General features: G+C 27.9%; 4 protein-coding genes across 5 annotated transcripts; 2 read left to right on the top strand and 2 right to left on the bottom strand.

The window, feature by feature from the left end:
* Positions 1–43: 43 nt before the first annotated feature.
* LOC113795905 (uncharacterized) lies at positions 44–818 on the top strand. Its single transcript, XM_027346142.2, has 2 exons — positions 44–257; positions 331–818. Exons 1-2 carry the CDS (start codon positions 48–50, stop codon positions 706–708), a joined length of 588 nt encoding a protein of 195 aa, XP_027201943.1. The 5' UTR covers positions 44–47; the 3' UTR covers positions 709–818.
* Positions 819–2,816: 1,998 nt separating this feature from the next.
* Positions 2,817–8,678, top strand: LOC113795898 (uncharacterized). Of its 2 annotated transcripts, XM_075821221.1 has the most exons (10): positions 2,817–5,028; positions 5,086–5,631; positions 6,865–7,221; positions 7,312–7,409; positions 7,480–7,571; positions 7,633–7,732; positions 7,798–7,902; positions 7,962–8,150; positions 8,216–8,356; positions 8,417–8,678. In XM_075821221.1, the coding sequence occupies exons 1-10, from the start codon at positions 2,997–2,999 to the stop codon at positions 8,558–8,560; spliced, it is 3,804 nt and encodes a 1,267-aa protein (XP_075677336.1). In that variant the 5' UTR covers positions 2,817–2,996; the 3' UTR covers positions 8,561–8,678. The 2 variants fall into 2 exon arrangements, with proteins under 2 accessions (XP_075677336.1, XP_075677335.1); XM_075821220.1 differs by having other exon boundaries at positions 6,865–7,409.
* Positions 8,215–11,951, bottom strand: Fer2 (basic helix-loop-helix domain-containing Fer2). Its single transcript, XM_075821229.1, has 4 exons — positions 10,200–11,951; positions 9,818–10,123; positions 9,499–9,741; positions 8,215–9,433 (listed from the first exon to the last, which is right to left on the bottom strand). The coding sequence occupies exons 1-4, from the start codon at positions 11,119–11,121 to the stop codon at positions 9,120–9,122; spliced, it is 1,785 nt and encodes a 594-aa protein (XP_075677344.1). The 5' UTR covers positions 11,122–11,951; the 3' UTR covers positions 8,215–9,119.
* A 602-nt stretch (positions 11,952–12,553) lies between these two features.
* LOC113795834 (uncharacterized) lies at positions 12,554–13,817 on the bottom strand. Its single transcript, XM_027346058.2, has one exon. The coding sequence runs from the start codon at positions 13,736–13,738 to the stop codon at positions 12,590–12,592; it is 1,149 nt and encodes a 382-aa protein (XP_027201859.2). The 5' UTR covers positions 13,739–13,817; the 3' UTR covers positions 12,554–12,589.
* Between the last annotated feature and the right edge of the window lie 137 nt (positions 13,818–13,954).

Genomic DNA, 13,954 nt, shown 5'->3' with positions numbered 1-13,954 from the left:
ATTCATTTGAATTTTCCTGATTAGTCAAGTTATTTAGCCCAATAAATATGAACTATAAAATAATAATAATAATTTTTATTAATTTATCAATAATAATAAAGTTTATTGAAACAGCACATGATAAAATTTTACAATTTTATCCATATAAACCAGTATCAGTATTACCTGAAGAATATTGTGATGAAGATTCATTACAAGCATTTACTTTATGTCGTATAAGGGCAAGTCAATATTGGGGTACAGAAATTGAAGATTATGTATGTATTATTTTTTTTATTCAAATGATTTTAATAAAAAAAAATTTTATTATTACCAACTTTTTTTTAATAGTTTACAATATCAAAAGAATTTTGTTGTTTTGCATATGGACAATTAGTTTGTGAATTAAAAGCCGTTCAACAATGTCAACGTTCATCAAATGATTTTTTAAAATTAGATAATTTTTCAAGAATGTTAGATACGACAACAAGACAAACAATAGAACCATTTTGTGATCCATTTAATTTGGGTGAAATATCATATTCATGCTTTTTTAATACTGGGGATTTAATAAAATTTGGCGTTGGTTTATTGATAACAGGTCTTATGGTTGCATTATGTTTTTATTGTGGTGCACCTGTATGGTCTTTATTTACAACAATAACATCTGGCATTGCTATGACTTATGGTATGATACGACCATATCCAGTAACTGTGGCACAACAATAACTATCCCATCATCATTGAAAGCAATTGCAACAGCAGCAAAACAAAAACAAACAAAATAAAAAAATTCAATTTTTTTTAATCAATAAAAATTACAAATATAAGTTTGATAAGTTTGTTTTAATTTTATGATTAATTGATTCATTGATTAATTGATTCATTGATTCATTGATTGATTAATTGATAAAAACATCATTCGAAAACAAAGAATGGGTTTTGGGTTTTGTTTAAACAAGCGAAATGTCAATGTTTTTTTTTAAATCATGCATTCAGTGTTAATCAATTTTAGTTTGATTAATTTGTGAAGAATTCGTAGCCGAGAGGCGAGAATTGTGGACGACAAAAAATCAGCTTGTTGAAAAACGATTTGAAGATTTTTGAAAATATTCAAAAATAACAGAAAACAATTGAAAGAAGGTGTGCCATTTTGATTGAAAAATCAGAATAAGCTTTTTTTTCTAATGACAAAGACAACAGCCAAACAAACATTACAAATTTTATTGATGTAAGTTCGAGAATATAATAATTGAATAATTACGGCTACTGTTATTACAGTATAATATTAGTTTTCAAAGTTTTAATTCTATTTTGAAGTTTGATCTTCGAACTTCCATTTAAATAATTAAATTGTTCGAAAGCTAAGCTCAATCATACTATAACACTGAAAAAATTTAATTAATTTTTTAAAATTCGATTCATAATTTCAATATAAATTTAAAGCTTAAAGGAAAAATATCTTTAATTTTTTGTTTGTGTAATTTTATTTGGTTTTGATTTGATAAAAATATGAAACAAATTCAATTATTAATGATCATTTGGCTGCTAACAATGAAGATGGTGGTGATGGTTAATCATACTGATGTGATTATGGCTGATACTCTGATTACGACTAGTCCAATTATTTTATTCCTAGCAAAAAATGCAAAATATATAAAACGAATGATGGATTCGCACGCAACGATAAGCAGAACTGTGGGAAGATGGGCTTACAAAACGTTTCATAATAGAGAAAAGCGAACTAAACCAGAAAACTTTGTCAAATTATTTCCATATAAACCAATTTATGGCCTACCCGAAGGTGTATGTCAAAATGCAAAATATCATACTGCATTTATCAATTGTGAATATGATATGCGTAAACGTTGGGAGATAACTATTGATGATTTTTATATTGATAGTTTTGATTTTTGTTGTTTTGTTTTTACACAATTAGATTGTGAATTAAGTATTTTAAAACGTTGTACAGCAAAACCACATTTATATGCTGATCAAATGTTGAATGCAACAGTATCAAGGTTTAATCCATTTTGTTCCACAGTTCAACATGGGCATTTTTTGTGTTATGCAAGAAAAAAAACATGGATTATTTTGGCTGTATCAATTGCTTCTATGTTTGTTTTATACACATTTAATGGATGTTTTGCTACTTTTTGTGGTGTGATAACAATGTATAATACGCTAAGCGCAATTTTTGATGATTATTTCTTTACTAGTGCTTATTGGACACCACGACAAGACATAACCCTTTTCAGTTTAGCTGCTGAAAAAATATTTAATAAGGATCCCAAGCCTGCGAACTAAAGAAGATATGATTGCAAAAAAAAAAAAAAATGAATAAACATTTAGTTTGAATATCGATAATTTTTTTTTTAATTTTTAATTTATAAAATTACCTCTGGCCAAAATTAATATACTCAAAAAAAAACAGTTTTATAAACTGGTAGAATCTACTATATTTAAATCAAATTAAGTTTTATTTTTATTATATTTTTTGCCTTGAAGTTTTTTTTTCTTTCACTTTTTTGTTTTTTTTTCTCGTTGTGTTTAAAAAAAATATATGGTTGATTTCAACTACGAATTCTGTGTTGAATTTTCTATTTTATACAGAGGTAATTCAAAAAAAATACAAAAATAAACTTTTCATCATCATCATCATCATCACAAGGCAGACAGACAGGAACATTATTATATTTTTTTCATTAAATCACACATACACACGATGCGCATGCGCACTTTTATAAATAAACCATTTTGGCATCAATTTTTGTATATTCGGGATAAAATCTTTTATATATAAAAATAAATTTTTTTTACTTAACACAAAAAAAAACACCTCTCTAACTCATTCATATTCGTGTGTTTGTTTGAATTTTTCAATGAATTTCACTAATTAACACCAACAACAGCAATAAAATTTGATTAAAATGTTTTAATGAAAAAAAATTTGCAAAAAAAAATAATCAAAATTAAACAAAAGAAGAAAAAGAATCAATAAATTTTTCAATTTAAAAATGTACAACGATCATCGTTCATCTTATCATCATCATCATCATCAACGAATTTTACCATCATCGACATCATCATTATCATCAACAAGTGCCATATCAGATTTTCGTAATATAAAATTTTCAAATATTCATCATTCCCATCATTTGTCATCATTAACACCATCATTATCAAATGAACGATTAAATTCATCAACATTAAATCGTGGTAAAGATGGTATATTTCGTCCGAAAAGTATATTTTCATTAGCAACAGAAATTGATTTTGATTCATCATCATCGAAATTGTTAACAAGATCAACGGCAAGGCCAACAATACCATCATCAAATCCACGATTATCATATCTTCGTGATCATCAAGGTCGAAATAGTCAATCCCTATCAACATCGACATCAACAAGAAGTCAAGATTTTTTAACAAATTTTAATGATAATTTAAGCTATTTAAACACAACAAATACCAATAGTAAAACAAAATATAATCAAAATTTTTATAATAAAAATTCATATATTTTACCGGGTAATTATCGTTTTACAAATGTTTATAATGCACCAAAATATCGTGAACGACCATTATTATCGAATTTAAATCGTAAATTTGGTTCACCATCATCATCGACAACATTTAATCATCGAAATGATCGTCGTCAAAGTGGTGGTGGTGGTGGTTCTAGTGGTAAAGGATCGCCAATACCATCATCATCGAGACATCTTGGTAAAGAATCACCAACCGGTTCAATTGGTTCGACACATAAATCATCATCATCATCAATCAATGATAATCAATCATCACCATCATCATCATTAAAACCTAAATTAGAAAGAAATAAATTTTTAATAAAATTTCGTGAATATGATAAACCGCCATTAATAATTGATAATAATCGTCGCAGTTCAATCTCATGGGACATTCCATATGATCATCAACAACTAAATCAACCAAAAATTGATTCGAAGCAAAAATCAAATATCGAATCGATTAAAGAAATCGATGATGTTGTGGTTGTTGATGATGATTCTTTTAATCAACAACAAGAATTAGGGGTAAAACAAATTGATGACATGTCATTTATGAATAGGACAAACATTATAGATGATGGTGGAAGTGGCAATGTAATAGAACAACAAACAAAATCATTAACCCCTTGTTCATTACAACGATGGAAAGGTTCATTCAATCTGAATGATGATAATAATGGCGGAAAAGATGATAATAATAATAATTTGGTGGATGATGATGATAAGTTTAAAAATAATCACCTAGATAAATTCGTTGACCTAAATTCATTGATAAAAGAAGAGAAACAAAATCAGGAACCGATTTTATTAAAAGAATCTTTGTTGTCAACGGTAACAACAGCAACAAAAATCATCGAAAATCAAACGAATGAATTTCCCGAACATTTAATATCGCTAAAAGCAATGGATTTAATTAAACCAAAATCTAAAATCAACGATAGTAACGTTGAACAAAAACCGGTAAAAAAACCAATGAAAAAACCATTGAAAAAAGATCCGAATGATCAAATAAGGATAATGAAAAAATCAGAAAAACCTAAACCAAAACGAACAAATTCATTAAAATTATCCGATTCATCATTAATGAAAGAAAATTTAATTTTTAAAACACAAATCGATATACCATCGTTTAATGATGAAATAATTGAAATAAAATTTGATAAATTATTAACAAATTTTGATTCGAATAACGAAAAAAAATTTGCAAAACAATTGAAAAAATCTGCAACATCTGAGCTATCGTTATCGAAAACCATTAAGGATGATGATCCTGTGATGATTGGTAAAAGAAAAAAACAACCAAAACCAATCAACGATAAGATGATGGTGGATAAAAAATCCAATTTAGAAATGGAAAATGATGAGCCAAAAATCACAACTGTTGTTCAAAATATTCCGAAAATAAAAATTATTCCAGAAAAATTGGATTTAACAACCCCGACTGAATCAAAAGATGAGAAAAAAAAGAAAACAACAACACCGGACAAACAAGTGGCGGAAAAACTCGAAAAACAATCAGGTAATATTGTTGAATTTGATTTTGATTTTGTTTGAAATTTTGATTTTTACAAAACAGATTTGAAAACAAAAGCCAAAATCATCAAAAAAGATGATGCGGATAAATCAGTAACATCACCGGAAATAAAATCACCCGAATTGAAATCACCAAAATTAAAACCGAAAAAAGATCAAAAATCAGAAACAATCGAACAATCAAAATTTTCATTCAATAAATGTAATTCGTTAGAAGAATCGATTGTATCGAAAGTAGAATCGATTGTATCACCACCATCATTACCACCATCATCGCCAAAATCACCAAAAATTCAATCATCAAACGACGAAGAAATAATTAAAATAAAACGAACAAAATCAAAAAATAAAAAATCATCTGATCAACAACAACAACAACAATCAAAAAACAACAACAACAACGAGGATTCTAAATGTCAATTGTCAAATGAAAATGAAATCATCAACAAGGACAATAACAAAACATCAGCATCCTCGTCGTTAACATTACAAAAGACATCTGCTGATGATAATGATGATAATCAGCCAAAACAACAACAACAATCCGATAAAAAGAAGAAAAAGAAACCGATTAAAACATCGAAAAATGGTAAGCGAAATTTTATCAAACTGATTGATTGATTGATTGATTGATCAGTTAGTTCAAAGTCAATCAATCAAAAAATGTTTTTGTCAAGGTTTTTTTTGCTTTTAAAAAGATTTTTTTTGACGGAAATTTTCTTGGCAAACATTGATTGAAATGATGTAGATGTTTTTTGCAGGTTGAAACTTTTTTTTTAAAATATTTTGACAAGAATTGGGTTGCACACCACACTTTGTTATTCTCGAATTTCTTTGCCTGTTGTCATCATCAAACGACGACGACGACAACAACATTTTTATTATCTTTTTTTCATTGCCGGTTCGCCTTATTCGGTACTCTGTTGTTGATGATGATTAGCATCATTTAAATGATTATTTAACAGTTTTTTTAGCAGTTTCAATCCATATGCTGTTGACAGAATCATCATCAGCATATGGATTGAAAGAAAAGTTTATTTTTAAATTGAAATTAAGTTTTTTTTTCAAAACAAAAACAACAACAAGTAAAGAGTAAGGAAATCAATTTAAAAAAAACGATTGAAAAATGATAATCATCATCATCGTTATCAATTAGATTGAAACTTTTATTTTTTTTTCTCAAAGCAATTCATTTTGGGAGGGGAAAAAAGATGAAATGAAATGGAAGGAATATTCTGTTGTCATCATCAGAATTTTAAAAGATTCAACGAAATTAACTAAAGAATTTTCAATTGAAAGCCAAGCCAAAATGGTGATTATGGAGTGTTATAAACATGTATGCAACATTAGTTTTATAAAACAGAGAATTTTCTATATTTAGAAATTTTTTATTTTTTGTTTTACAACTTTATAAGAATGAAAGATATAAATTGTCTGATGTCTGAACAACAACACATTGAAAGATTTGTCTCGAAAGAAAGTACGAGAAAAGCCAAAAATTTGATGTGTGAAAATTTTCCCAATCTTGTATGACATTCAACCAAGCAGCATTTTAAATTTATTTTGCATATAATACAATTTACCCGAAACAAAAAAAAAGATCCAAATCAAACAACAACAACAACAATGAAACCAATCCAATTATGGTACATTGATCTTTATCTAAAAAGTTTTTTGGCCATATTTTTTCTATTATATTTATCATTTTTTATTATTTTAATATGGATTTTATATCAACGACAACGACAATTTAAATAATTTTTTTAAATTTTTGTTTTTTTTTAAATTTTTCAAAATTCAAAAACACACCACCAATGTGAAGAAAAAGCAATATTGAATGAAACGGAAAATGTCATTACCAAACTACTGCCATCACCACCACCCGCAAAACAACAAGAATTACGAATAACAAAATCGGTTGAAAATGAATCGAATCATCAACAACAGATTTCATCGTCATTATCATCATCGACATCATTACAGACAAAATCATCATCGAAAACAATAACCGATACAAATTTATTATCACCACCAACAAAGATTAAAATCAATCAACAATTGGATCCATTTCAACAAAATAATGATAATAATCGTCAACGACGTCAACAAAGAATACGTTTTCGTGAATATTGTATTGATGATTTTCGTTTTCTAACTGTATTAGGTCGTGGTAGTTTTGGTAAAGTTTTATTAGCCGAATTAATTACAAATTATGATTATTGTTATTATTTTGCAATAAAATGTTTAAAAAAACAAACAATTATTGAAGATGATGATGTTGAATCAATTATGATTGAACGTAAAGTATTGGCATTGGGTACATCGCATCCATTTATTTGTAAATTATTTTGTACATTTCAAACTGAGGTAATTTGTAATTTTTTGCCTTACCTGGATTTAATTGATTTTTTTTTGTTGAATTGTATTCGATTAATAGAGTCATTTATTTTTTGCAATGGAACTTTGTTCCGGTGGTGATCTAATGTTTCATGTACAAAAAGAGGGAAAATTTTCGGAAAATAAAGCAAAGTTAGTTTTTTTTGTTGTTGAGAAATTTTTCGGAAATTTAAAATTTTGTTTCTTTGAAAAGATTTTATGCATCCGAAATGATCTGTGCATTATGGTTTCTACATAAACGTAGTATCATTTATCGTGATCTCAAACTAGATAATGTTATGATTGCTAATGATGTAAGTTTGTTTTTGTTTTTTTAAATGGAAAAACTTTTTTTATAAAAAAATCAATCACCATATAGGGACACATTCGTTTAGTTGATTTTGGAATGTGCGTTGGTAAAATGTATCGTGAAGAATTTTTACCATCAAATTTTTGTGGTACACCGGAATATATGGCACCCGAGGTATGATTATTTGAGATGAAAATTATTGTAATTTTTTTTTGGTAATCTTTTTTTTCAAGATTATAAAAGGTATAAAATATAATCATTCAGTTGATTATTGGGCATTAGGTGTTGTTATTTATGAAATGTTAGTCGGTACATCACCATTTAACGGTACGGATGAAGATGAATTATTATGGAATGTTTGTAATACCGAAGTACATTATCCAAAATTTCTTTCGGAACAGGTGAAAAATTTAATTGTTTTGGTAAGTGTTTTGTTTTTGTAAAAGTTCAAAAAATAATTTTTCTCTGTTTTTTTTTTGTCGGAAAGTTACTCAAAAAAAATCCACAAGAAAGACTGGGGCTACCGAATAGTCCGGCTGGTGAAATTGTACAACAACAATGGTTTCATGGTATACAATGGGATTCGGTGGAAAAATGTCAATTAAAACCACCATTCATACCGAAATTGGTTTGTAATCGTTGTTTGTGTTTTGTTTTAAAAATTCATTTCTTTCCTTTTTTTACACAGGCACATGATGCAGATGTATCATATTTTGATCAATATTTTACCAAAGAAATTCCTTGTATAACACCATGTGAAAAATTAATCAATGATAATGATCAATTATTGTTTCAAGGTTTTAATTATACTAATCATAGAATGACTGAATGAATAAATGAATGAAATCAACAATCAAACATCAAATAATTTATGTATTTTAAAAATCGCTCAAAATTATAATTTAATTAAAAAATAAAATTGAAATTTTTTTTTTGGTTACAACATTCAATGAATCCTCTGGAAAACAACCAAGTATCATTTACAAATTTTCTTTTTTTGACGATAATGATGAGAGGATTTGTCAGAAATGCTGATTGTTATTCTGGTTGTTTTTTTGATGAATTGAATTGGAAAACAGATTTTTTTTTGTTTTCAAAACTACAAAATTGTGATCGGTCACGTGTTTGGTTTGTAAAATTAAAAATTGAAAAATGTTATGGTTTCTTTTTATTTTGTTTTGGAAATGAATTTTTTTTGGAAACAAAATTTGTTACAACAACAATAATAATAAAAGAATAACAATAACGAGAGAACTGTGTGGTAATTTTTTTTTTTTTGAAAACAAAACACGTGTCAAACACAAGTACCAACAATCTAATGATTATCATCATCATCATCGTGTGATACAATCGATACAATCGATTCATTCTTGGGTTTCAATTGTTTGTAATCAACGATGCTGATGATGATTTGAATAAGCAACAGCACTGTTGGTTGTTGTTGCATAATAATCATCATCCGTTGTTGTTGTTGTCGATTCATTTGATGATTGATTTGTCATCATCATTGTCATCATCATCATTGATGATGATGATTGTGATTGTGGTGGTTGTAATGATGATGTTTGCTGTGTTTGCTGTTGTGGAATCGATGATATTGAATGTGGTGTACGTATAAATGGTGAAAATGTACCCATAGGATTACGTTGTGCTAGATTTATGCCTAAATTTTCCCAATTAATCCATGATAATCTTGCTGTTAAATCTAGGGTTAAATTTTTTTGTTTTGATTAATAAAAATCATCATAATCATCATTATTATCATCATACCACTTGTATTCCATTCGGCTGTATGTTCACCTTTCAGTTCACCACGTAAACATTTTTCAATATAAACAATTGGATCTAAATCTGAAGCTAGAATTTCTTTCAATAATGCAATATATGCTATGGCTAATCTTAATGTATCAATTTTTGATAAACGTTTTTCAAATGGAAATGTTGGAACATGTAATCGTAGCTCTTCAAATGCTGAATTTATGCTTAACATTCGTTTACGTTCACGTACGCTAGCTATATTTTTAGGGGAAAAGTTTTTTTTTGAAATTGATTTTAGAAAGTTTTCGGAAGGAAATTTAGCTTCACTTACAATTCTGTGTATTGATCATTATCATTGTCGAATTTGAATCCTGTAATTGATTAGAATTTTTATCCGAACAGCAATCATCATCACCACTGGATATACCTGCGTTACCACCACCAGCGCCACCACAATCATTAGTTTCATCTTCATTGATCATTGTTGTTACGGATGATGATGTTTCTTCCATCAACAATTGATCATTGGATGTTGAACGAATCGAAGATGAATTGTCGATGATTATTGATGGATTTGATTTTGATCGTTTTGTTATCGATGATTTTCTTGATCGATCCGGAATTTTTTCTTCTTCATCTAAAAAAATAAAAAGAATATTTTTAAAAGAAATTTTCCGGGAAAAAAATTTTCAAAAAAACTTTTTTTTAATTACCATTATCATCATCATAATCCAATTTATTATTTACAATAGATTTATTTTTACGTTTATTATTACGAGGATTAATTTTATTTTCCATTATCATAATTCCATTATCAATCGATGGTGTTGTTGTTGTTGTTGTTGATGATGACGATGATGATAATACTGGTGATGATATCGGTGGTGATGATGAAACAGTAGCTTTATTATTCAATGTTTTAACTACCATATGATAAGATCTATCATTCGATTGTTGATAATGTTGTTGTTGATTTGTTATAAATTGTTGTTGTTGTTGTTCGAGAATTAAATTGGTTGAATGAAATGATGTTTCATCATTTAAAAATGAATTTTGATTACGAAATTGTTGTTGTTGTTGTTGTGGATGAGGATATGTATGATGATGATTAGTCGATGATGGCGTAAAGCAATGATATGATGATGGTGATGCATCCACATATGACGTATGATGATGATATGGTGATGATGAATAATCAATAAATTGATTATTATAATAAGTTGATGTTGTTGCTTGATGATGATATGAAAATTGATGATGCTGTGATGATGCTGATGCGGATAAGTTATGATATGAATCAGATAAATGATGCGGCTGCTGCTGCTGCGGCGGTGGTGGTGGTGGATGTATATGATCGATAGCCATTAAATTATTTGGATGATGATTATTTGTTGAATATGATGATGGCGGTGGTGATTGAATATCGGAATTCTGTTGTTGAAAATGGATTGGAACAGTTATTGTTGATGATGTGGATATAGGTCGACAATATCCACCACCACCACCACCACCATAACCAATAGCATAACCACTGCCAATACAACAACTTTGTAGTGGTAGTTCTGGTGATGATATTCTTGTTGTTGTTGTTGTTCCAAATGAATGATGATGTTGTTTAGATTCTGTATATGACATACTGTATGATGATTATGATTGTTTAGAAAGTCAAGAATATTCTTGTTCTCCTTTAGGGCACATTTAATCAAAATCAAAAAAAAATGATGATGATAATAATCGATGCCAGATGCATATACAAAATATGAAATGTGAATGAATGAATTTGATTGGTTTTTTTCGATTTTTTTGATCAGAATTTGTTTGTTTGTTTCAGTTTAATGTTTTCACTGAAGATTCTCTGTATTGGACACTTGTATGCATAATGAAAACAAAAATGGAAAATGGAAAATCTGCTACCAGATGACAATCAATTCAAGTAAACTTTCAAGTTGTTGTTGTTATTGGTCCTGGATCAGACACCAACAGCAGCAGCAAAAAAATTGATTATGATGATGATATGTGACATAAAAATATGCTTTTGTCACTTTAATTTTGGATTTTGATGATAATAAGTTAATTGTCGATTGCAGACCTGTCATCAATATGTGAAAAATTATTGATCAGTTTGTTTGTTTTTGACAAATTATTATTATTATTATTATTATTATTGATTTTCATATGATGATGAATTTCAATTCAAAGTTAATTCAAGAAATTCAAGTTTCTGGTTGGATGTTAAAATGTTGATTGAATTGAATTTTGGAATTATTTGTTTTTGTCAAAAATAGGAGACGAAAACTTTTTATATCCACAAAAAAACTATATTCGGTTTCAACATTGTGCCCCCATTGTAATATTTTGGTTTGGTTTTGCCTTGCAGCAACAACAACAACAACAATAACAGATTCGGATTTTTTTCTGGAACTGTAGTTCTGATTCTGGAGAATAAAAAAATTGAAATATATCACGCCTCAATTCACATTCAGTGTTTCAATTTTGAACGAAAAAAATCCTGGGGCGGAGCTTTTACGTTGTTCCAACAATAACCAGCCAACCAACGGAAGAAGAAAAAAAAACTTCTGCATTTGACGACTTTTTTTTGTTGTTGTTGTCATCCCTCCCAATTTCACCCCTCCTCCAGCTGAATCTTTTGTCAGCCATTTTGATTCCATCATTATAATCAGTAATTCCAGAATCTGTTTTTGACAACCAAACATTATTTACATTTTACATTCTATACATTTTCATCCAGTTACTATCATGTTCACAAATAGAATTATTATTCAGCAAGAATAAGAAAAAAGATCTGAAATTGACAGCAATCATTATTGTCTTCCATTTTTTTTTCTTTGTTTCCCCTTGTGTTTGTTCCAGAAAAAAATTGAATCCAAAATTGCAGCTATTTTTACACCTATAAACCAGAACACACAATCAACAAACCAATAAGCATGCGCGATTTGATTTAGAACACGCCCAGAAGATATTTCCACCAAAAAAAAACAATGGTCCTGCCCCCACTTTTCCACAATTTCTGGAAAAACTTCTGGAAATTTTATTTTAATTTTTCTGGTTAATTAAAAAGAAAAGATTTTATTTTGCAAATTTTTCATGGTGATAAATAAAATGAATATGGTCCTTCAATTTGTGGTAATAAATGCTGTTTATAATAAGCATAAATGAATGTTATAATTAATTTTAATAAAATATAGATCAATTCTATTGGATGATTAATCAATGATAAATTACGTAATGATAATATCGATGTTCTCGATGTTGATGATAAACTTTGTTGTTGCTGTCGATTTGTATTGAATGCATTACCATAATAAAGTACTTTACAAGTACGATTAAACATAAATATTGATCCAATAAAACAATAATTTGGTTGTTGCTGCTGCTGCTGTTTATATAAATTTTTTAACCACATATTTTTGATAATTCCATGATATTGATTATTAATTAATGTTTCACAACAAAATTCCGGTAAACGATATCGGTTATTCTGATCATCATTACCATGATTATCATCAAAATCATCATTAACATTACCACGACCACGACCATTAGTATTATTAAATTTAACAATACCAATTAGGTCATAGGGTGATTGCCAACCACAACAACGATTCATTTGATGCCAATAATAAACATCTGAATGATAGCAATATTGTTTTGGTTTTTCTACAGATTTTTTCGGAAATTTTAAACTTCTAATATCATCTGGAGTGGAATTTTTTGTTGTTTTCGAAGAAGTTGTTGTGGTTATCGTGGTTGTTGTTTGACAAATATGATCACCAACACGATTAATTTGTATATAAAAATCCCGTTGAACAATATCATCATAAAAATTCCAATCAATTTGTTGTTGTTGTATGATTAATGATAATGATAATGTTAATGATAATAACATTATTGTATCATATGCAATATATTTATCATGATAATTTGTTATAAATATTTGATAAAATAATAATAATGATGCTATTATATTCAATATTTGTATTAATATTAATATTATATAGAAAAATAATATTAATGTTGTTGAATATTGGGGCAATGATAGTTGATTATTAGTTGTAATGACTGATTGTTGTTGTTGTGGTTGTAAATGTCGTAAAATTGATGGTAGATAATATTTTATCAATAACATTGGTGAAAATAATAATTCTAATGTTGCATTACTAATAATCAAAAGGCCACACACTAATAGAAAACAATTACGTATTAATATTAATACTTCATAGAAAAAATTCATTTTTTTTGTAATTGTAATAGTCGGTTATGTAAATGACTTTATCAAGTTTATCGTCGTTTTTTTCATGAAGAAAGAATTCTTTAAATGAATTTTTATATATGCACCAAAGATTGTTTATTTCAATTAAATTAGAATTTTTTTTTGTAATTTTGTTTTATTCAATTTATTTATTTTATTACAAGAAAACATTGTGATTCATAGTTGAGTGAGGTTAGG

Source organism: Dermatophagoides pteronyssinus, unplaced genomic scaffold, assembly GCF_027571235.1.
Source record: "Dermatophagoides pteronyssinus isolate colony J.1.1.1.1 unplaced genomic scaffold, Derpt_VIB-CSIC_2022.12 sq0009, whole genome shotgun sequence".
In the NCBI taxonomy this organism is placed as follows: Eukaryota; Metazoa; Arthropoda; class Arachnida; order Sarcoptiformes; family Pyroglyphidae; genus Dermatophagoides; species Dermatophagoides pteronyssinus.
This window is presented reverse-complemented; position numbering and strand designations above follow the sequence as displayed.